Source organism: Drosophila eugracilis, unplaced genomic scaffold (genome assembly GCF_018153835.1).
Source record: "Drosophila eugracilis isolate 14026-0451.02 unplaced genomic scaffold, ASM1815383v1 contig_2065, whole genome shotgun sequence".
In the NCBI taxonomy this organism is placed as follows: Eukaryota; Metazoa; Arthropoda; class Insecta; order Diptera; family Drosophilidae; genus Drosophila; species Drosophila eugracilis.
Window position 1 is genome coordinate 1 of NW_024572939.1, and position 23,000 is coordinate 23,000.

Genomic DNA, 23,000 nt, shown 5'->3' on the forward strand with positions numbered 1-23,000 from the left:
AATTTCAGCATCCTACCACGCCCTCCCCAACTCGTCCCCGGAAAACTGAAATCGCTGAAGTCTCAGAAAGTATTAGAGCTAGGAAGCTGGGATTAAGTATGTACACTATTGAGATGTCAGCCCATCATATGGCGCTTTGTAAATTTCCACTAGCAAAATGAATATTTTAATATTGTGTAAAACAGTAAAAGTAATCTTATCTTATCTTATAGAAAAGTTCTATGTTACCGACGGAGGACCTGATATAACAAAACTCAATCAAGCCTTTAGTAAAAAAGGGAATCTTTAATGTCAGACTAAGGGATAGGGTGTCCAGTTTAAATACCCAGATAAGTTCTTTGTAATGCAATAAAAACATATATTTTTTTGAGACTCGATGAATCTGAGTCAAAGGTCAGTTTGCGTCTCGTTTATTGATTTGATTTTTAAATCGATGTTCAAAGACTTTTTGGAAAGCGTACCTTCTGAAGACCACAACGTGACTGAAGTAAAAAAGCAAAGTTGAGCTTGAGATGTCAAGAAAAGTTCATTTAAATGAAAATATCTTTGACCAACGCCACTTTCCTTGCACTTTCGACGTTGCAACTCTGAACTTGGTTTTCAGTTGAAGTTTTTCTTACCGCTTGCCAAGATTTTCATTTCATTTGCTGGCAGAAATTGATTTATCTGTTCCGCCAGCTACTTTTGTCACTTGCGGTTTAAACCCAATTCAATTAGGCCGCAATATGGCTTGTTATTGTACATTAAAGCTAGAGTTTTATAAAGTTGTGGCTTAAACTTGATTAATGGTTAAATATTTACATTCCAATAGGTCAGAAAACTTTGCATCGGAAGCCTAACACCAATTGTTTCTGCGTAACAATTTCATGAATACTAAATTAAGTTTTTTGGCAAATACTATAATTGATCAGGGCCTACTTAAATTACTCTTAAATTTATCTTTACAGCGTACATTACACATCCTTGTCTTACTTTGCATTTCACAGGACTGTTTTAAATGATTTTGCTGTGTGCCAAAACTAGGTTGAAAGGGATTTTCTCGCTCGTGAAAATATCCTAGCTGGGACCTGAAAAGGTATGGTGAGTTTCCGTAGCCTAGTTAATGGTGAAAGGGTTTTATCATTTTTACTTTTTATTTAATCTTTCGTTTAATATGGTTAAAATACATGAAAGGAGAAGTATCTGTTATATAATATCTATTCCATTTGAACACATGTAAGGGTATTTATACACCGAGAAGAAAGTAAATATTTTGTACAACGAAGCAATGCCAATATAGTATTTCCGATTGTTTTTCCGATCCTTTGCTCCATCTACTGCTGGTCAGGATTTTTGTCCGATTTGGAATGTTCGAATGACATTGTGATACCCTAACAAATAAGAGAAGCATGGCCGACACGAAATGAGTGAGACTCTACGATATGCACGCATAGCATTCGTTCCCCGTGCACATCTCCTCGTCCATTTTGCGTTGCAACTCGCTATTATGCTCACGTGTATTATTAACTTGGATGTAATACTCGCAAAGTGCATGCTTTTGACAAAAGTCATTAGGCGGCTCACCCGGAAAGCTGATGCTAGCCCAATGGTTACGTCGACTCCGGAATCCGTACCGAACCGTGGTCATTATGCGGCTGGTTATTTTCCACGGTTTGTGGCTCAAGTGCCTATTTGAACATGGGGTAGGGGCAGGGGCCGCCACCGAGAGCACCTTCAACTAACAGTTCGAGTTTCAGTTTGCTTTCCGCTTTTTTGCATCCTCGCCCATTTCAAGGGAAGCACTTAAAAATCGACACGGTATGCAGTTATTTGTTATTTACAGTTGGCGAAAATTGCTTACTTGGAGTCGGTGGCATCTCCATTACCACTCAAAAGAGCCTTGTATCTCCGGTTTTCAATCAGCCTAATGACAGGGACGGTCGAAATTTGCTTTTTAATTAAAAGAAAATACCATTCAACATTGTCGAAGAGCAGACACTCGAAAAACTCAACTACTCGCAACACAGAAACTTGGGCAAGAGAAAGACCTGACTCAGATAAAAAGGGAGCCGAGTCATAATAACAATAATAAACAAGTTTGCCACTTCATTTTGAATGGTCCGGCGACGTTCTGATAGCTACTTAGTGCCCATATTAAAATCCAGCCACAAAGCCAATGCAATAGCAACTTTCTGTTCAAACAGATAAACAGCAAGGGAGCCAGCATCAACAACACAAATAAGAACCACACTGAGATGCTCCAAAGTGCAAGTTAATCAGCATTTATGGAAGATTTCCCAAACTATTGCTGCTCTGTGCGAGGCTAACTAACGAACTCGCTGCAATACGGGCTACTTTACTCCCTACAGGTTCCTATTCAAGCTGATCTTTCTCCTTCCATATGTATGTGTGCCTGCCCTTGAAGACATAAGCTAGATGCATTATCAAAAAAGTCGAAATATCTTTATTTTAAAAACTCGGAAAGAGTCTCAAGCCTTCGTCTCCCGAATCAGTGTATTGCCATCCGTTTTTTTGGAGCAAATAATTTCATATTTTTATGCGGTAGCATTTATTTGCCGAACTCACAGACTAGCAGCCTGGTGGATTGGCTGACTGTCGGGTTGTAATCTGCTAAATGTGGCAGCCGAGTGCAGTCCCAAGTCCAAGGCAGCCTGCTCGCCACTCGAGCTAATGACACTTTATGTGGGCAGAGCTGAAGTGGCTGGAGCTGCGGGAAGTCCACCAGTCTGCTACCAGCTTGCCAGTCATCCGGAGTTCTGGGAAGCCAGCTGGCCAGAAACCTGCTGCCACAGTTCGGTGTCTGTGTAATGTGCTTTACGCCTCTTGTCTGTGGTAAGTTTCCAAACCAAAGGCGTAATCTCCAAGAGCGCTTAGCTTTGATATGACCCTTGAGAGCTAGTTTTTTTATTAATATATATATAGAAGATAAGATATATAAGTGTGTTCTCCTTGTTTACATGCCAATATTGATGAGCCCGTGAATGGACTTAAAGCTGAGAATAACCAAGTTAAAGTTGACTCATGACCCACGCGTGCCCCAAGACCACTTAGGCCTATCATTTGCATCTATGTATCTCCATTGAAGTGGATGAGGCGTGTCCGGGCTTTACAATTTTAAACACTTCCGCCGCGCAATGCAAGCAGAAAATAAATAAAAAATCTTTATTCCAACCACTATTGTCCGCACATGAAACTTTCCCATTCGGCTGTCTGTCTGGGCAATAAACAGAGAAATTTACGCGCTGCTAACATGCAACTTGTGGCTTGATCCTCGAGTCAAGGTTTCCTGGCGCGGTCCTGCGAGGGGTCACCGAGGGGCTAATGCAATTTCCCCACGAAGCTTGCATAAAACTTGCAGCTGGAATTTTCCCTAGAGCAATTTCATATTAGAGTTCCACTCGAGCAACTTTGTAATTGAAATCAAAGTGTGTAAAGTGAGCTCGAAATCAAACCTAATGCAACACACATGAACACTTTCAAGCTCGAACCCTTCCATCAGCTCGCCCTCAATTGAACTGGGAGACAAAGGACATGCCAGCATTCGGAAAACTTGGCCATTTATTTTGATTAAAGTTGCCTGGCAATTAAACAATCTGTAACTAGAAACAGTTCCGACAATCGTCGAGAAGTGCTTGCCAATTGTTTGCATTCACCTCGACTTGGCTCACATTTCCCGTGATTGGGTTCGCTCTTCGTGGAAACAAAAGCGGAAGACTTTTGGAAGTGTTTTGAGGCAGCATTCTAAGGGCCATTCAATAGATATATTGAAGGCCAAACTTCCATTCCAGGTCTGAATCTTGCATAAATCACATATATTAAATTAGGGGAAAGTACTACTCCGTGTATTGCGTACAAAGTAATAATTTAGGATATTTTAAATCAATATCTTTCATAAGTCGCTTGTGAACTTTCGATTGTGTAGTGACGCTAATAAGAAATTGCATCTTAATATACAGAAATTAAATTGCTGTATAAATCGAACAGAAAGGATCCCAGATATGTGCTGTGGTCGTAGCTGCAGTGCAAACTAATAGCAGGTGAGATGGAAGACCCCATTAACCATCTACGACAATATGTAAATATGCCAGAAAGACTGGAAAAACATTTTAGCCATTTATGAAAACTTTGGCCCTATTACGTAATTAATACTTAAAATTGGAAAATGCATTCACAAATGCCATGACTTCTTGTCGCTGAGTTCGGGGCATTAATTAGTTTCGTATTCATTACAAAATCTATAATTTATATGAAAATAATTTGAGCAACAGCATGCAAAATGCATGGAAATCATCTTAATAGTAAATCTCAAATCAATTTGCTAAATCCCCAGCACACCAGCACACCCGCACATACGCAGTCTGGGCACACACACACACACACACCCGCACAAGCCCACAAACGTGCAATCGAGCAACTATAATCACAGGAATTTATCTAAAGTAGCAAGCGGGAATCAGGACGACGTCATCGAGGCAACGACGATGACATTTACATAAACTCGGTGGACAGTGCACTGCAGTGGGGCCATCTAGGTATCTGAAGCTGCAAGTGCAACTGCAACAGTGTGCGAGATGCATCCCGCAGATAGGCAGGATCTGCAATTGAAGACATTTATCATGCCCATGACGGGCCGAGGACGATGACGGGCGGCCTAAGCAACTTGGTTAATTATAATGGGTGCGGCTTTTGGGGGAGTGCAGTGATTAAGGGCCGATAGAATCAGGAGGGAGGAGGCGGAGAGAGGCCTGCGGAGGACGCTGGCAAATTGCAATTCCAAGAGAGACGACGACCGGAAGGAAGTGTAAAATTCAAATATGACAAATGACATGAACTTAAGCGGCTCCTGGTTGGGACAGCGGCAGAGACAGAGACGGAGACGGAGACGGAGTCAGGGACAGGGAGAGAGATTGACTTGGAAAGTCGAGGAGATGGCTTACTCAAAGCCCAAACTCTGTAAGATTTATTGTGTGCCGGGATATGGAAATTATTAATATCGTAATGTCTTGCCATAATTTTAGGCAGAACGGAATGGCATGCAGAACCACCAGGAGTCTTAATTAGCAATTTCGTAATTTGTCATTTTGCATGCTGGTCAGGCGCAAACGTAAATATTTTGATGACCTTACGACCCGAAGGAATTAGTGGTAAATTGAAAATAAAGAGTAGGGTTGGGCATGGTGGCGGCAGAAGAAGATTGCCGTTATTAATATTTTATACTCAAGGACTTCGGCGATGACGAATCATTGCATAATTTAAGGCGCCAGATTGGCTTGTATAAGCCTCTGAGGTGTGTAAGCCTTTTGTGGTTAAATTATCACCACACATTCTCGCAAGTTGTTGAATTAACTCAGGGTAACATTTGAATACCGAAAACAAAAGTCTTTAGAACTACAAATAGAGTTCGAAAACAATAAGGAAGCTATCAGATACCCCTTTGCAGAAAAAGCCATTTGTTCTTTTTTACAGCTCCAATTGTTGGCAAAGCCTTCCTCAGAGGCGCATTCTTAACTGGTAATGATGTCACTGATTGTGTTGTGTTTTATGGTGTCAGAGAAAAAACAAAGTGCACCATGTCAGCTTTTCTTAGCTCTAGACTCTAGAAATAGTTTCACTTCGTTTCGGCTTTAAAATATTTCGGAATAGAAAATCAGAAATCTTGAGCTTCAAACGAACTTATAATAGGACGGAACGCTTTCCTTATGCACATAGGTCTTTGCTTACATATTTTTTCTTCATTTTCTAAAAGATAAATAATCAGAAGAGTTGAAGGTTGTTATATAAATCTTTTAGCCCGAAGAAACTTACATCTTAACAAAAAGTGTTGAATTATTTCCAAAGCTATAGCAGGTGGAATAAAACCAGAGTTCAAGCACTGACTCAGAATGCAATAATCGAAGAGCTTTAATTGCCGGCCAAGTCAACAGTTTCGATTCCTTCAAACCCTTAATCAATGCCTCAAGATGCTTCCAATCAGATTCCAGTGCTCGAACCGACCACAAGCTCTGACAATTGAGATGCCAAATACCAGCAGTGGAGCGCGGTGGCGTTTGTGCTTTCAGACCCCAATGACAATGGAGACAGGGGCAGTGCTTCAAGTTGCTTTGAGCATGTTGTGGTTCCACACACAGGCTGCCGCCCTTCCCCACCGACCTCCAGGAGCAGCGATTGTAATCCCAGGCGCGTCCAAGAGCAGGCAGTGCCGAACCAGGGCAGATTACAGGGCACGGTGCGGAAAAACTGGAAACACGATAACAATAAAAAGTGGCTGGCTGCTGACACAAAAAACAGGAACTCGGGAAGAGCTCTAAAAACAATTTGACATTTGGCCAGCAAATGCAGAGGGCCATCAGAGGAGGAGCTCCCGCTCCCAAAGAGGGCCGTAAAAAATTAGTGGGTCTGGCTAGGGGGACGAGCGAGGACTCATGTTATCGGCATACACCATCATCACCCGACCTGACGGACGCTGTCAACACCCAGACAAGGACTTCGGCCAGGAGTCAAATGGGCTAGGCCAAGGGGTGTAATGCACTCACGCCTATGGCGTACCAGTACCAGCACTACTTATTATTCATTTGGTAATTCGCAAAATAGGAACATCAATTATTTTCTATCTTCAATAAGGTTCTTCATAAATATCTTACCACTTTTCAGAATCATTTTGAAGGAGAGAAATATGGAAATATTGATCTGAGATCTCCGACTATTTGTTAGGAGCCCTGTAAAATGTACCTCATAGACCAGTTAGTACCTCGAGAGCGAAAATAGTACCTCTACCATCACTGCCTATAAGTTGGTAAACGAAATCAAATTCTGGCAGGGCGACAAAGCTTTGTAGCCATAATAATACGTGACCTGTCTGTTTCTGGCTCGGTCTCGCTCCGACTGGTTTCGGTTTCTTAAAGTCAGCGATTTGGTTAAACAAAAAACCAGTCAAAGTAGTGAAAACCCGAGGTGCGGGTGCAAGTCCGTGTGGGTTGCTTACAAATTGATGTGAATTTTTTCACATGTTCACGTGAAACTAACACACGCAAGCCATTCATCATCATCGGGAGCAGCGGAGGCGGAGGCGTGGGCAGGGATGAATATTCTATTTTTCTACGGATTTCCCCGCCTCCCTCCACAAGGCTCTCGCATTTCGTTCTAAGAAGCAAATGGGATAAAAGATACATTCATCTACAGGAGTGGATAAGCTTGAATGTGTGTGGGTTCTTGTGTGAAAATAAGTTTACAAGTTGCAGCCTACGGCTATTTGCCTTGGATAAACTTTTCGGCTGGTCTAAAGGAAATGCAAGCCAGCACAGTGTCTCGAAATGGATTTTCTCGGTCGAAATAGGACCGGCAGTAGTCCTACACAGCAAGATTCTAAATCATCTGAAGATAGCTAATAGTTATGTTACATTTGCAAAGGAATTTCAAATATATTACGCAATGGCCAAATAGACGAGGCAATCTATTTGGGTCCCAATTTTTGTATCATTTTCATCGCCCGTTTGAGGCACATGGAACCAGAGTGCTTTTCCGTTTGGTATGGCAAGTTGGCTCAGACCTATGGCTATCATAATACTTGCATGAATGGCAGCGCACAAATTTGCTTCCTTAAAATATTGTCCAAGTGAAAAAGTTTGCTCTTATGATTTATTTAGTTGATAACTTTTCTACTTGGGACGCAGCAAATTATGGAGATGGCTATCGCTTCCTGGCGATTAGTAATTTGATCAGCCTCTATTGATTGATAGCCAGGTGGGTCGTTTCTCTGAATTCGAGGGCAGGGCTGGCAAGGGAATCGTGTTAAATAATGGATTCCATTATATAATGATCAAATTTGCAACCTGTTAGGACCAGAGAAGACCACTCCCGAAAGTTAACAACAGTATTCAGTACTTGTAACTTGATTTAAAGTCATGGCACTCCCACAAAGCTGACAAATTTTATTTCCGCCAAAGTCACGCACCAGGGAACTGAACCCCACCGACCCACATTCACTGCAGGGGGAGGGGGGAGGGGTTTGAGGGACTCGTTTCAGCAACATTTATACGAATTGTCTTCTGCGCGCTTCATTTCGCATAAACAAATCTCGACCGTTATGTATTTATACCGGAAACGTGCAAATATCGCCCCAGGGACTAGGCGAAGTCGAGTTCCCCAACGTTCCATATTGTCAGCATTGTTGCGGCCACCGCCTCCACTGCCACCACTGGCACCTGCGTCGCTCAGATTTTTGTTCTGCTAGGTTTTCCGTCCTTTCCTTTTTCCCTAGGCTTTTTCATCAACTAACTACGTAGAGCTGGAAAAAATTACTTGACGTTTCCGTTGCAGTAAAAACACATGGGCAAAATACAAATAAACAAACAAGAATGGCAATGAAGCGAAGCCTAGCTCTATTCGAAGTCTGGATACTGTTTTGCGGTCTGGTCTGGCTGAAACAAATTAATTCTTTCTCTTTCTATATATATAAGTCCCTTGAAATTTAACTACTTTTATTTGTAAATTGTTAAAAATATTATAAATTAAAGATTTAAAATAACAATAGAAATAAACAAAATAAATGTAAGCGGAACAGATTTATACTTAGAAGATTTTTAGCGAGCTTCACTCGAGAGAAGGGTACACAGTCGGTCGGACTGCTGACTTTTTATAGTCTACTTTTCGGCTTTCCGCGCCTTTGTGGGCCCCAGTGCGTCTGTGTGAGTGCGGCGGGCTTCTGAACGGTAGCTTAGTGCGGCTGGGTGGTTGGTTGGGTGGCTTGGTGGCTTGGTGGCTTGGTGGCTGTGGCCTGGGTTGGCTTTTGTGTGCACCTATTGTCAAATTGAATTGTAATAGACACGTTTTTGCCAAAGCCAAGTGTGAGTGCCTGTTGGCATGTGTGTGGGAATCGGTGCGATGGCGGTTTCCGTGACACTTTATATTTACAGCTGCGGTCGCCGCTCTCGACCGAAAGCAGGACGCCGTCGAGGTTGAGTGTCCGCCCTAGCCGAGACTTAATTTTACCCAAACAGAACCTATGCGTCTTCTTGCAAGCGCATAAAAAATATTATTGCATACATTTGGGAGCTCATACCGTCTGCTTCCTTCGTCCTACCACCGTCGTCGTCCTCGTAATCACCGCCTCATTTGCATTTTCTTATTTAAATGTCGACTTCTAAATGACGACAAATTGTTTTGACGTCGTGTTGCTTTTTGATTTTAAAAATGCTGAGAGACAACAAGTTGAAAGGCCTCACATGAGTCTGTATAGGGTGGGCATGTGTCCGCATAAGAATGTTTAGCTGGTGGAAAATGCTTCTTGTGTTTAAGGGCTTAAAAACAGTCCTGCAGTCCTTGGTTAGACAAATAAAATGCGAAGGAAAATACTTCGAACAAAAAAGTTTCATGTAGACATGTTTGGAATTTCCCTTGAGAAAAAAATTTAAACATAATTTATTTAGCAGCACATTCTTTACTCAGAATAACATCAGGCCGAAAAACATCATCTTCTACATAGATTTGCCTTCAAGACCTTCTTACCGGCGTCAATTTCTGTTAGCATAGTTATTTCAAAACTGGTTAACAGAGTAACGGGTCAATAAAGTATGGTAGACAATCCCAAACTTTACATACCAGTTTGAAAAATATTAAAATGTGAGTTTCGTCTGTAGCTGTGTAAACGTCATCTATAATTCTTAGCTCTTTTAGTTTTTCAGATTAAAGCGTTTTAGGTTTTTTTCGTTCTCCTTGATCAATAATATTTATTCTTTTTGGGGAGCGAAACGCTTCCATCCACTTACTTTTCAACGAATACAAATACTCTATACCTACTGCAGTATGCTCACATATCGAATGCACACTGTACTCAGTGCTATGAATTAATATTGTGGTAAATTTGTGTGAAAATTTGGTAAATTTCTGCAGCTACGTATTACAGTTAGTTAGTTCGATTTTGCCATGTATTAAATATGCTAAAGGTTTATCTAACCACAACAAACAAGAAGAAACACGACTATGAGATACCCATTACTGTTTTACACAATATTAAAATATTCATTTTGCTATTGAAAATTAACAAAGCGCCACCTATTGTCAGAGACAGCATGTTGAGTAAATTATAGTGACGTTACTGCCCATGTAAGGCATTATAATCTACAATTCTTCATAAATAGCGAAACAAAAAAATCGATAGATATTGACAAAAATGTGTTATACAAGGTCAAACGAAGACATACACTATAATACTATGGACGCCTCAGTATTCCACTATTTGTGGGCGTTAAGAATCTGCCATCTCAATCTCAACTGTATCTCTTATAGTTCCTGAGATCTCACGATCATACGGACAGACGGACAGACGGACGGGCGGACGGTGGGACGTACAGACGGACATGGCTTATTCGACTTCGCTATTGATAGAAATAAATAATATATACATTTTATAGGGTCGGAAACGCCTTCTTCAACCTGTTACATAGTTTTCAACGAATCTAATATACCCTTTTACTCTACGAACTAACGCATTCTCTATCAATCAAGACTACCCGAGATGAGCATAAAAGCCCAGAAAAGATGCCTAAATAATGCACTTAATCTAACAGATTAATATATAAAACGAATCTAGCTAATTTGAAAAAGAACTGTAATTTGAATTAATTAAGAACTTAAAGTCAGACAGTTTATAGCCCCTTTGAGAAGGCCACACGGCTATCGCCGTTGCACAAGATGCGGCGCCTATGGCTGATTTATGTTTAATTAAATGGCCAAAGTTGTCCTGCTCCCTGGTGATTCTTTAGAGTAGCTAAGGCCCTGAGAACTTTCCCACCTGTCGGTGAGGTGAAACAATAAAAACGGACGGCAAGATGGAGGGAAGAGCAGGCGGGAAATAAATTCAAACTTCTTTAATATGAAAATGGCGTGCAGGAAAAAATGTTGTAGTTATTTGTGCTTCTGCTAGCCACGGGGCTACTGGGGACCAGGCAATTCGGGTTCTACGGTCTTTCTCCAGCCCTATTTCAGGCTTGCAAGTTTGATTGTGCTCGAGATGAAAATTGACAGACGGGTCGACCGAGGAAGCCCTGTATATCGTTTGACCGCAAGTGATGATATAATTATTCATTGCCAGCCGCTCAGTAGCAACTCACAGCCAATTTAAATGTTAATCAAATTAAGGTAGCCACCCGCTCCAATTAACCTGAAGCCCTGTTCCCGGGCTCCATACGGGGTATTTTCATATTTTCGTATTTCGATTTTTCCGTTTGCGTGCCAGGCCATTTTTTAATAATTTAATCCACTGCAATTGAGCGTCATGGCATGTATTTCAAGCCTAGACAGATTTATCGAAAACACAAACAAAGAGTACACATGCCCCGGGTATGAAAGCTAAGAGTGTGGAAAAAAGGAGAGGCAAATATTTTTGCGCAAACATTGATTGGCAATCGCAGTGAAAGGGGATCGGGGTAGGTGTGGATGGATGATGGGTACTTCGCCATGCTGCAGGTTAACGCACACCCCGGCATTTGTAATTTCCCCCAGCGCCCCTCCCGCTCACCCTACGCAATCGAGTCATGATTAACTACTGACGTACAATGGGGTCCAATCCATACTTTTTGGCTTCGAACGGAGCTGCTTTTAAGTTTGGACAATGCAGGAAATAATCATTATATACATTATTATTCTATTATCAAACCACACTACCTGATTACACATCGCAGAGCTGGCTAACAGCATTCAAATTACTTGGTACTCAAAGAGCACTAAAAATCATTGTCTTATTGCACAACTGAATCCCAGCAATCGATATCATTTTGAACCTTTGAACCACGAATATTCTTGATCACAAAAGTTGGTAAAGCCATGTCCGCCTTTCTGTCCGAGTTACCCTAAGGCCCTAGATTAATCAGATTGAGTTTCATTCTCTTCACAATGAAAAGTTTTAAGAGAATTTCATCCAATTAAATCTTGAGCTTTAAAGTTTCGATTAGGTATTGGATAGTCGAAAGACGAATATAAACATAAATATTTTTGGCATTCTAATATATCCCTTTGCTGTATGAGCCCCACGGTGCGACGCACGCTCTTCGAGTCTTCATTTCGATGCAAAAAAGAAAAAAATGGAAAAGAAACACAAAAGAGGTGAAAGGTGAAGTGGGAAATGGGGAATGGGTTATGGGGAATGCAGAGTGCAAAGTGGAAGGCAGAGAGACTTGTTTTATAAATGAAAATTCATTGAAAACTGATAGCGTGTGAAAGAATAAACGAAACGAAAAGTCGGTATAAATATGAAGTGTCACTGGTCGAGTATATCGAATGGCGCAGATGCGCTACCAAAAATCATGGATACCAGCAGTGAATAAAGAAGAACATAAATTGGGTCAAGTTTTGTAAATATTTAGATTAAATTGTCATGGTAGAAACAGGGTTAAGGTGTACCACTATAAATATTGTACTCAATTGAAGATTTGTTCGCAGAATAAAATAAAATATAAATAATCTAAAAGGGTATTCTTGTGCCTACAAGATAGGCAATTCATCGTAAAAGCCGCTTGATACCTCCTTTATCAGCGAATATATGTCAACTAGTGTTTGGCAAACTTTTCATTCAGCCAAGCTTTTGTGACATACGGTTTTCCAGTGGCAATTAGCAGCGGAAGCCAATCTCGATTCGTCGGCCATCCATAACCTGGAAAGTCACTAATTAATATAAGCTAACGGACATGCAAGCAAAGGTAAATGCAAACCTTTTGTTTGTTTGCTTCCTTAACAAGATAACATGGAATATCTTTGTCATAGATATGGACACAGCTATTTCTATTGAATAGGTTTCCAACCACGACTTGAACTCTCTAAAAGTCAAACGTGTTTCATAGGCAACAGACAGTAGATCCTAGTTACTTATTTTAAACTTATTTTACCTAACTTCATAGTTCAGTTTCCGGTTTGGTTTAGAGGTAGCTTGGCAAAGGTATTTGCTACAACAAGACTTTCAGAGACTTTCTAGTGAGACAAGGCAATCTGTGTTGTAATCGCAAAGGAAAAACATGATTTTAAATATCCATTCAGTATGACATTCATCCAATTCAGGTATTACCTCTAACGAGAGAAGATCCCTTCTCGTTTGTACCATAATTTTTGGTTAAAACAAAACTGAACGCGTAAAATATTTTATATAAACTCGCCAGGCAACATTGTTAGGTCGAATATGGGCTCATAATTTAAATTTATTTATGCATTCATCCCGCGAACCAACATTTTGCGGAAAATAATAATTTAATTAGCCCAAACACCGGCGGGAAATTGTGGGTAGGACGAAGAGTATCGGAGTCCTCCGAACGAAATTTCGCATGCATATCAGAAATACCAATTACTATATGGCAACATTTTGCTGTCCCCAATACCGGATTCCATCTTCATGCCTGGCCATAACGTCATATGGGTATGTGGCTCTGTGCACCGGCGGTTTCAATGGTGCTCAGGCATTAACGTTCAAAAGTCAATTAGTGGTTTTTATAAATGTGATTAAATTAAGTGACAGTGTTGTTTACTGTTTTTCGCTTTTTGGCTATTAGCTTCGTTTTAATTGGGCTAACATAGCTCTGTAAATTGGCTTACCAGGGGTACAGGAATACAGGGGTAATATTGGGCTTTATTGGGCAGGGCAGATTTACCTGTCACGAACTTTGTGTCGTTCAAAAATTATGTTATACATTATATGCGATGATATTTGTAAGGAACGTAATACCCAGGATTTTAGCATGGCATGGCCTTTAGCTTAAGGCCAAGGACTAGACTCCAGTAACGTGAAAGATGAAATGAAAGATACTTCGTGAAAAAAGAGTGTGAACATTTCCTTTTTTCTGTAGTTAAGTGATTTTTTTGGTCAATTGTATTTACATTTTTGTAACCAATTGCCAGTAATGCTGACAGTTCCATGTGCTAAGTGCATAGAAGAGCAGTTAAATTTATTATTAAGTCAGCCTCTAAGGGCCTGAAAAAATTGCCTCAGTTAGAAGACCGTTGATCTTCCTGCTGGGCGAGCTATTGGTTTTAGTTTTCAACTAGCAATAATCTCAGCTCAGTTTGGACTTCATGGCTTGAGATATTGCCACTGCACAAGGTTGGTGATGCATTCGATGGAAAAGTTAGGCACCTTTAGAGGAGAATGCTAGAAGATATTGGGAATTATAAGTGAAATAAGTGGTTTCTCGTTTGGCTTGCAGGAACCAGTTGCCAATCTATCACCCCTTGAATGAAATGACCAACGTCACGGGCTTGATAAGGGGTGGCAGTGGATTTCGTAGCTATTGCATTTTTATGACCTTCGAAAGCTCCTTGCTCTATTTCCAGCCACTTCGACGACGAGCATTGCTAGCATTGAGACCGCAACTCCGACCCCTCGGGACCAACATAAAAACGTACAGATTGGAAATGGCTGCTGCAGCGAAAGGGTCAAGTGTTTGCCTGCGCCCGGGTCAGATACTTGGATTATGCGAGTTAAGCCGCTTGCCCGCAAACCGCCCAAATTGTAAGCAGCTTTAAGCCAGGCATCTGCCGATTCCGCCTTTAACCTAAGAGCCACTCAACACATCGACATTCCACCTCAGACAATCCTGCTTCCCTTTCGCCTCCTCCACGGAGTTTTTGGATCCAAGACGAAACTGAAAGCCGGCGATTAACAAACGACTTCGCTGGCCCGCGAAATGGCCAAGCATTGCTCTTTGCAATTTAAATGCCTCTTTTATGGTGGCGGTCGTAAAATGTACAAATAAGGGTTAATTATGTCCCGGTAGTTGACGCCAAGCATGCCAACATAAGATGCCCAAATTTGTGGACAGCAATTGGGTCGCGGATTGTAAATTAGCGAGAGTTTAAGCCAACTCCTTGTTTTCCTCTGCCTCAAATTAAAGAAGAAAGAGGACCTGTGCTTTTTCCCTATTATGACACAAAATGGACAATTAATATAATCCGAGACACAATGTCTTTTCATTGATGATATGCTGAAGGAAACCAAAAACATTTCTCCACACATTACAGATTTTCCATGAAGCTTATTCAATTCCATTCCAATCATCACAAGCAATTTGATTAAAGCCTTAATCAATAATACAAGAAACAACCAATTAGAGAAAATGTGCAACCTTTAACTCCGAATCAAGCGACGAATGTGTTCCTCGAACGGAAATCTAAAGGGTCCGTCTTCAGAGATGGAGCTTCATTACAGTGGGCTTATAACTGGAATGCCAGCAAATCATTTAACGCAGAACTTTCTCAGCTTTTGGCAAAAGCGACAGGCCACCAGCTTATTAACCCTTGTCAGCGACGCCCCCGGTAACAATTCACTAAACGGATGTTGGCTATGTGTACACGGGGAAAGGGAAAGGAACAACTACAACATGGCAAACAAAAGCTTCTTTTTAACAAAAAAAGGCCATAAAAAAGCAGACTCACTCGATTGCCTCATCGACGAACCGGAAACAATTGACTCGATTACCCGGCAAACAAAAACAACTTGCCAACATAAACATGACAGACCAATAAAGGCAACAAAAAGGGCAGCAAGACAAAAAAAAAACCACACAGAACATTGTGGAAAGTGCAAAGAGTGCGTGTGAATGGATGTCGGGTGGCCGGGGAGTCGGGGAGTCGGGTTAAATGTGGGTCGAGCTCTGTTTAGTTTCCGGGGTCCTCCACACTAGATTTGGCCCAATGCTGTAAGGACTTTTTTGACAGGGCCTTCTGCTTGTTTTGATTTGAATAAATGTGTTTGATTCCTCTTCCTTTATTTGATTTCGTTGGCCGAATTGTTTGCGCTGTTCCGAGTGCTTAACCGCATTGTACTATTTGTGTTATTGTTATTTATGCCACAGCCCACTCGTTTGGCGAGTCTCGGAAAAATTTTCTAAAAAACCGCAAATTGTTTTATTGTCTGTGTTTTTTATTGCGGATAAAATATTAATTGGTATTTATGGGCCGAAATGAATTTCGCATGCATAAGTCTATTAAAGTTCCATTAAAGTTCGGCCAATGTTCCCCAAAAACGAGACCAATTTCAGCTGTGGCAAAAAATTTGAATTTTAGAAAAATGTATTATTGTGCCCGGAAGGATATGCATTTAAGGGCTTCAAAACCATGTACTAAACTTGGCATTTGTGATCTCTAAATGACTTTATTGGCTAAAAATCTTCACCTTGAACAACAAAGGCCAAAAGGCAACAGCAAAAGTCTTATAGCTTTATTTACTGGGTTCCTTTTGCTAAGAATTATGCTAAGAACACTAGCCCTTAGCCACTTATTTTAAAAAAGTTTACCATTTGAGTTTTCCTCCATTCACCAGATGGAGACGTTAATATTAATTGAATACAAAACACTAAAGCGTTTACTACGTAGTTTATCTTATACCGCACTTAGGAATTTGCATACATTTCGAGACAGAGCAAAGCGGTCAAAATATGAAGATATTCAAAGAATGTCTTTGGTTCCAGATGAGAATACAGAACTCGCAGCTTTCAATGTGTAGGAAAGCTTATCATTATTTTAGCTTCTATGATTTGTTAAACTTCCCTTACAATCGTCGTCTATGGTGATAATTTGTTATTCTGGGAAACGAACACCCACCTTTCTTTATTTTTTAAACCCTTTACGAAAGCTCATGCACTACTTCTGCGAATTGGGAGGGATGCGCCGTATCGATAAAAGTATCTATATTGTAGGGTATATTGTATTCGTTAAAAGTGTTTAACACGTGGATGAAATATCCTTGATCCGGATCAATAGCCGAGTCGATTAGGCAAAAGGATTCTAGAGATGCCACCGTAGCTCGAGGTGATATTTCATCCGACAAAAACTGTTAAACTGTGTTTTCTAGTAGAAAAATGAATATTTTAAAACTGAATAAGGCAGTAACGGGTACGTGATGGTCGCGGCACTCAACTATAGTGTTTCTTCTTGTTGCAACTGGACTCGACAGCTTTCTTCTTAAGTCTTCCTAAGCATGGCAGTTGTAAAATAAACTCAAATAACAAGCCCAAAACATAGTTTGCTTACAAAAAGCATTAGCTGACGATGATGACCAAATTCTGAAACATAAAATATATTTCTGGTTTGGAATAATTAACCAAGAAAACAAAAGAGTTAAAGGAATATTTGCTAAACCTAAAGAGTTTTATATTTATGTTTCTTTTATGAATTAATCCTTTCGTTCTTAACTTAATATAGATATAGATATATATGTAGGTTCTCGAAGTGAGGCAATCGCGGAGTTGCATGAACTCCAGTTTCATAATAGTTTTTTCGCAAGCAAGCAACTGAGAAAGGTACTGAGCCCTGCTGATCCAGAATTTCCTTATCCTATGCTAAAGTGTAGTTCGCCGAATGTAAGGAAGTCCTTCCACTGCTCTAGTGCGCGATCCTGTGGCTCTTTTTCTTCTTTTTCCCACTGGAAGCGCTCGAAATGTGCTCTAATGAGGAGTAGCCCGTTGACGTCGAGTCTCGGCTCTGTCGGTAGGTGTGAAGGGGCTTTTTGGTCAACCAGAATCGAATGAGGAAGTGGAACTCTGACTTCAGAGCAAGCATAGGCGGGATCTAAAATAGATTTCGACATTACCAATACGCTTTATAGTAATAGTAATTCTATGCTAGAACATACCTTCTCTTTCACTGCGATGCGCTGCACATGCCACAAAAACTCGGCCACGCCAATCACGAGTGCAATGATCACACCGACGATGAGCACCACGAACAGCCCTCCCACCGAGTCCATATCAAACTGCCCGTCATCGATCGTGGCGGCATTTGAGTCGCAGGTGCTTTCATTGTTGTTGAACCATTTGTTCCGCAGAGTGTAAAGAACGCCCTTCTCGCTGAGCTTGAGGATTCCCACGCTGAGGTTGGAACGGAAGTTAGCATCTGTAGGCGATTTTTGTTCAGTCAATATCAAACTCAAGAGTTTTTAGGAAAGTGAATGGCAAAAACAAGCCCCAGTATAAGATAATAAAACAGAAAAACCTCTCACTAATCCTTGAGCATAACCAACAATTCCAAGGATGAAATAATCTTGGCCAGATATAAAGCAAGCTACAAACATGACAATAATATTTGGTTTCTATTTTAGGTTTTCTGCTTTAAGAACTAGAACTGAAATGCTAAATCCCACGATCACATACTTAATGGGACTGCAATGCCGTAGTGCTTCTCTCCAAAACTTTCCCCAATCTGGGTTAGCTCGCAGTCCCTCTGAACGTAGTACTGCAGATTGGTGGTCTCCATCAGGAAGGCGTAGGTTCCCCTGCTCAGCTTGACCCGATCCACGCCCTCCTCGTTGTTCTTGGTGAAAGCATCCGGCTTGAAGGACAACATCTTGTTCCACGCCAGCCGGTTTTCAGTGTCGTTCGATTCCGAAAAGTACACCGAAGTGGCACCTCCGCGAATCGTTCCAAATTGCACCTTCTTCTGGTCAACGAGGTCGTGCAGAGAGGCGATATTGCCAGCAATTTTAGAGGCGGTAATAAATGCAGCTAACTTGGCAATGTACGTCTGGGAGATGAGTAGGGCAAAGATCCACCAGAAGGCTGTCAGCAAACGCATGGGAAGACCCCTGTATAAAAGATAAGCTCGATTGATTGATAGAATGTCCTTATGGTGTTTAGAAAGCTAACTATTTGGTTTAAGTGAAGATATCTTAAAAGGATGTTCTGATAAATGCAGAAGGAAGGAAAATCTTGGTTCGCCTTAAAATATTAAACCAATTAAGCTGAATATGTTTAACTTACCTGGGCAAAAGATCGCAGCCTTGATTGAGTATAGATCCCAGAACTAGCCACATTGTGTTGCGCAAATGCCAGATGTTCTCCCGCGCCAGCTCGTGATCCGTGTTCTCCACTGGCTTCTCCCACTCAAATTGATCTATGCGACCGGTGAAAACTAGGGCAAAGGCGGTGATCATCATCGCAATCATTACATATATCCAAACTTCGACGCCATATGGATTAAGAAAGGCGTAGATATCTGCCTTAGGTGGTGGCTCCTTGTAAGACAGAATACTTATTCCCAGTTGCATAAATGGAACAGTAAAGTCTACCACCGACCGACGAGCCTGAGTAATGGTCAAGTCACAGATTCCGATTTGTGCATTCTGGTGTTATATGAATAGTAAAATATATAGACTCCATATCGGACATTGATTTCTATACTTGCATTATCAATCAGTTGTCGAATAATTCCATCCCATTCGTCTGTGGCAGCATCGTAACTCCCGTACTTATTGTCCCTAACGGGTTCAAAATTGAAATCGAATTTGCATTCTTCTGCCAACTTGTACATCAAGTCCACGGCATAACCCTCGAAACGTTCATTTCCCTCATGGTGGACTCCTTCCGGCTCCGGACTAGAAGATTCGAATACTTTTATATAGGTTTAGAAGCTAGAAGCTAGAAGTGATAACTAGGTTGTTATAGTTATGTTTTTCGCAATCCTAGCAATCCTAAGAAACAGATTCATCGGCATAGTAACTGATATACTTACCGCCAACTAAAGTAAGGTTTTCCGACCCGAGTGGCAACTGTATACCTAACGGGCTTTTGGGAGAAATCTTCTTTGTTTTCCAGCCGCCTTTGCTTAACGGCTTGAGTTGAGTTCTCCCTCAACTTTTCATACTCCACAAGCTGGAACTCCTTATTCCATATGTGGGTCACGCGGTAAGTGAGAGGGTTGTAAACTTCAAGATTAAAATCATCTCGCTGACCGTCAACATTTATTTGCAGCCTTTGGGTTTTAAATGGAGGCTTTGCTTTTTTTGGAGAAATCTGGAAAACATAGAAACACCACATTCGAGCGTAAGAAAGTTATGGCTTCTATATTGAGAAACGAAAGCAGCATCTAAATAGAAACTTTGAATAGCATACCTTTTTCATTTGCTCTACTAAACGCGGCCCTGGCTGCCAAAAGCCACGTCCACAGCTAAACTGAGGAATGTAGAATCCAGGCAGCTGACTTACTTCCATCAGGGCGTTGTAGAAGAGAACAACCGCGTCGTAGACCAACTGAGTTTCAAGGGAAGAAAACTGCAAACAACATAGTAAGGTAAGCCCACATTCAGGAGAGTTATGTAATATGTAGTCTACCGTGGTATCAACAAAATTGTCGAATACGTCAATCTCATCGTGCACTGGCGGGGGAATGTAAGACCGTATCCTGACCGCCGCCACGGATGCAGTGAACTCCCGCGAATAGAATCGGTCGATGCCGCTCACGTGAGTATCGAGGTTTGTTAGGAATAGGTGCTGCAGAAAATGATGTTTATTCGAATAATAAAAGTTCGAAACTATGAATAACACGTCAATACTCACATTAAATGACCCCGTCATATTGAATGCAATCGAGGCGTTGATTACATCCACCAAAATGTCTGAGGGACACTCAAGAAGAACAAACTTTTCACGCGCGTTGTTAATGCGCTTCCAGAGAATTCTGTAGTCACTTCCCCGCTCGAATTCCTGCATCTTGATCCCAGTTTTATGGAGCTGTTTCCACGCTAGAATGTGCTGCAAACGACTTAGGTCTTGGGTGGAGCGTTATGTTAGGATATGTAAGGATAAAATGTGGCCAAAAGGGAATTTTAGTACGTACGAGCACTTTTCTCGTAGGCGATAGTAAAGGACTTCCAGTCGAAACTCTTACTGCCCAAAATATCCGTGAGAGCAGCAGACAGGAGGAGTTCCATAGGAGCGACATTCACACTGAGCTGGTGGTTGAGGCGCTCCCTTCCCGACTGCTGAGGGTGCCAGTCGAACTGAAGATGCGGTATGCCTGTCATATTGCACAGAACCTCGACTATATCTGAGGGAAAACGAGAGCATGAGACCTTGTATTGCCCCAGACTTGTACTCCTCGTAGAGTAAAAGGGTATACTAGATTCGTTGAAAAGTATGTAACAGGTAGAAGAAGGCGTTTCCGACCCTATAAAGTATATATATATTCTTGATCAGGATCAATAGCGAACTCTATTGAACCATGTCCGTCTGTCCGTCCGCCTATCCGTCCGTCCGTCTGTCCGTATGAACGCTGAGATCCCAGGAACTATAAGAGATACAAAGTTGAGATTAAGCTTGAAGATTCTTGAGGTCAATAAGCAGCGTGGCATCATGCCACGCCCACTCTAACGCCCACAAGTCACGAAACTGAAATCACTGAAATCTCAGGAACTATTAGAGCTAGAAAGCTGAAATTCAGTATGTATAATCTTTATATGCCAGCGCCACCACACCCTCTCTTACGCCCACCAAGCTCGAAAGACGGTTGTCCCATTTTGTAGAAAAGCCGATATCTCGGTAACTATAAGTGATAGGAAGTTCGGATTAAGTAGGTAGGTTATTATGATGCCCCAATGCACACTCTAACGCCCACAAAACCCGAAAAAAATCAACCAAAAATGCGAAAATCTCGGGAACTATAAGAGCTAGAAAATTGTGCTTAAGAATACGTACCGGCCACGCCCACAAATAGCGGAAAACTGCTATACTCTACTTGTATAACACATTTTTGTCAATATCAATCGAATCACCAATGATTTTTCAAATAATTATTTCACTATTTATGACGAAATTTGGGTTATAAGGCCTCACATGGGCCTGACAATAGGTGGCGCTTTGTAATTTGCACCAGCAAAATGAATATTTTAAAATTGTGTCCTGCACAACGGGTATTTTTTAGTCGCGGCACTCGACTAGAGCGTTTCCTCTTGTTTTGTTTAGAATGATCCGGGGAAGTGCCAAGTCACACAACGAAAGTGCCGATCAAAACACAAAGAGAACAATAGCAACGAATGTGGGGGGATTATTGTTGGCACCGGTTCAAATGGCCCCCAACCACCGGGCGGCTTTTTTAGTGCAAAAATATTTGGACCCACTAATGGTAGCCCAATTTCTCGTCCGACATGTGCGAGTGTGCTTTGGGTATTTTGAAGAATCATTAACGAGGTGACGAGCCTTTAGAAGTTCTCTCTAGACTCGCAGACAAAATGCTCTTTCTATAGCTTGCTTTATGGACTTGTATACGTATGTGCAGCCAGACAGTATTTTATGACGCTGAACCATATGATTCGATTTAAAAATAAATTATCTAAGGGGTACACAAAGGAAAATGAGACTTACCGCTGTTCGTCTTTGAACTTGGTCCAAATATAGCAGCCACCCCACTTCCAATCAAGTCACAAGCTAGAGGATTGACATTTAATAGGATGTATGTAGGCACACCTTTCCTTTACTACGCTCACTCACACAGATCTTGCAGAACGATGCTGTCGTCAATGGTCAGATAGTGCTTGATGGCTTCCAGTCTCAGAGCGGGGTTCACTGCATTCACCTCTTCCACTGCCACGCTGAAAGCCTCGGCCAACTTAATTTCCGTGTCGAAGAAAATGGCTCCTAAGCGAAATCAGTGCATACAGTTTATAAGTGGCCACCGAAATGCTTTACCATCAACCAACCAATTTTTACCACTAAAGCATCATCACTGGAGCCGCTGGAGAAAATCATTGCCACAAGAACTAAGTACTGAAGACCAACCATGATTGAGCCGCGCATAAATTTGGTCCCGTTTACACACTCTAGATTTCCCTGCTGCGAAAAGCACTTTGATAACCCCGAAAATCGAAAGGAACCAATATTTTAGTCGCGGCAGCACTATAATTCCAACAAAAGATATCAGCCAATTCCGCGCGCTGCTCGAAGAGCACTGAGAGAGTTATACCGAATTTCCATTTCTTTAACCTCTGCCGCGTCCGATCTTTGCGAGACCTACTACGTCATCGGAAGCCACAACATTGCGTGAGGAAAGGCGCTCGACGGAGTCTCATTTGTTCTCCGGGTTTCACTCTCGCCCTCAAGAGCAGCCATCACATCTCTAGACCATAGAGACTCGAAAACAAGCACGAGCACGAGCCGAAGCTGGAAATGGCCCAATAAATGAAAACTAAAAGTGACCTAAAATTAGGCGAGCCGGACGCCCACGCATCTAGCCAAGCAGAGTGTCCACAGAAATGG

At 41.6% G+C, this 23,000-nt stretch overlaps 1 protein-coding gene and 1 non-coding gene across 2 annotated transcripts; both read right to left on the bottom strand.

Moving 5' to 3' along the window:
• Window positions 1–13,939: 13,939 nt before the first annotated feature.
• Window positions 13,940–14,083, bottom strand: LOC121529883. The gene has a single exon (XR_005993671.1). It is a non-coding gene; the product is annotated as a U4 spliceosomal RNA (small nuclear RNA).
• Window positions 14,084–17,122: 3,039 nt separating this feature from the next.
• On the bottom strand, window positions 17,123–22,850 carry LOC108103379 (glutamate receptor ionotropic, kainate 2). The gene is made up of 13 exons (XM_017208826.2): window positions 22,445–22,850; window positions 22,236–22,382; window positions 22,110–22,172; window positions 20,587–20,796; window positions 20,307–20,518; window positions 20,082–20,240; window positions 19,863–20,021; window positions 19,483–19,763; window positions 19,156–19,345; window positions 18,732–19,093; window positions 18,126–18,556; window positions 17,609–17,868; window positions 17,123–17,544 (listed from the first exon to the last, which is right to left on the bottom strand). Exons 1-13 carry the CDS (start codon window positions 22,539–22,541, stop codon window positions 17,359–17,361), a joined length of 2,757 nt encoding a protein of 918 aa, XP_017064315.2. The 5' UTR covers window positions 22,542–22,850; the 3' UTR covers window positions 17,123–17,358.
• Between the last annotated feature and the right edge of the window lie 150 nt (window positions 22,851–23,000).

Excerpts from the sequence above, each read along its gene's own strand:
- LOC108103379 (XM_017208826.2), bottom strand. The coding sequence starts at position 22,541 with ATGCGCGGCTCAATCATGGTTGGTCTTCAGTACTTAGTTCTTGTGGCA. Across the intron at positions 19,764-19,862 it reads TAGTAGAGCAAATGAAAAAG|ATTTCTCCAAAAAAAGCAAA; the intron begins GTATGCTATTCA and ends TATGTTTTCCAG. Across the intron at positions 18,557-18,731 it reads GGCTGCGATCTTTTGCCCAG|GGGTCTTCCCATGCGTTTGC; the intron begins GTAAGTTAAACA and ends TCTTTTATACAG.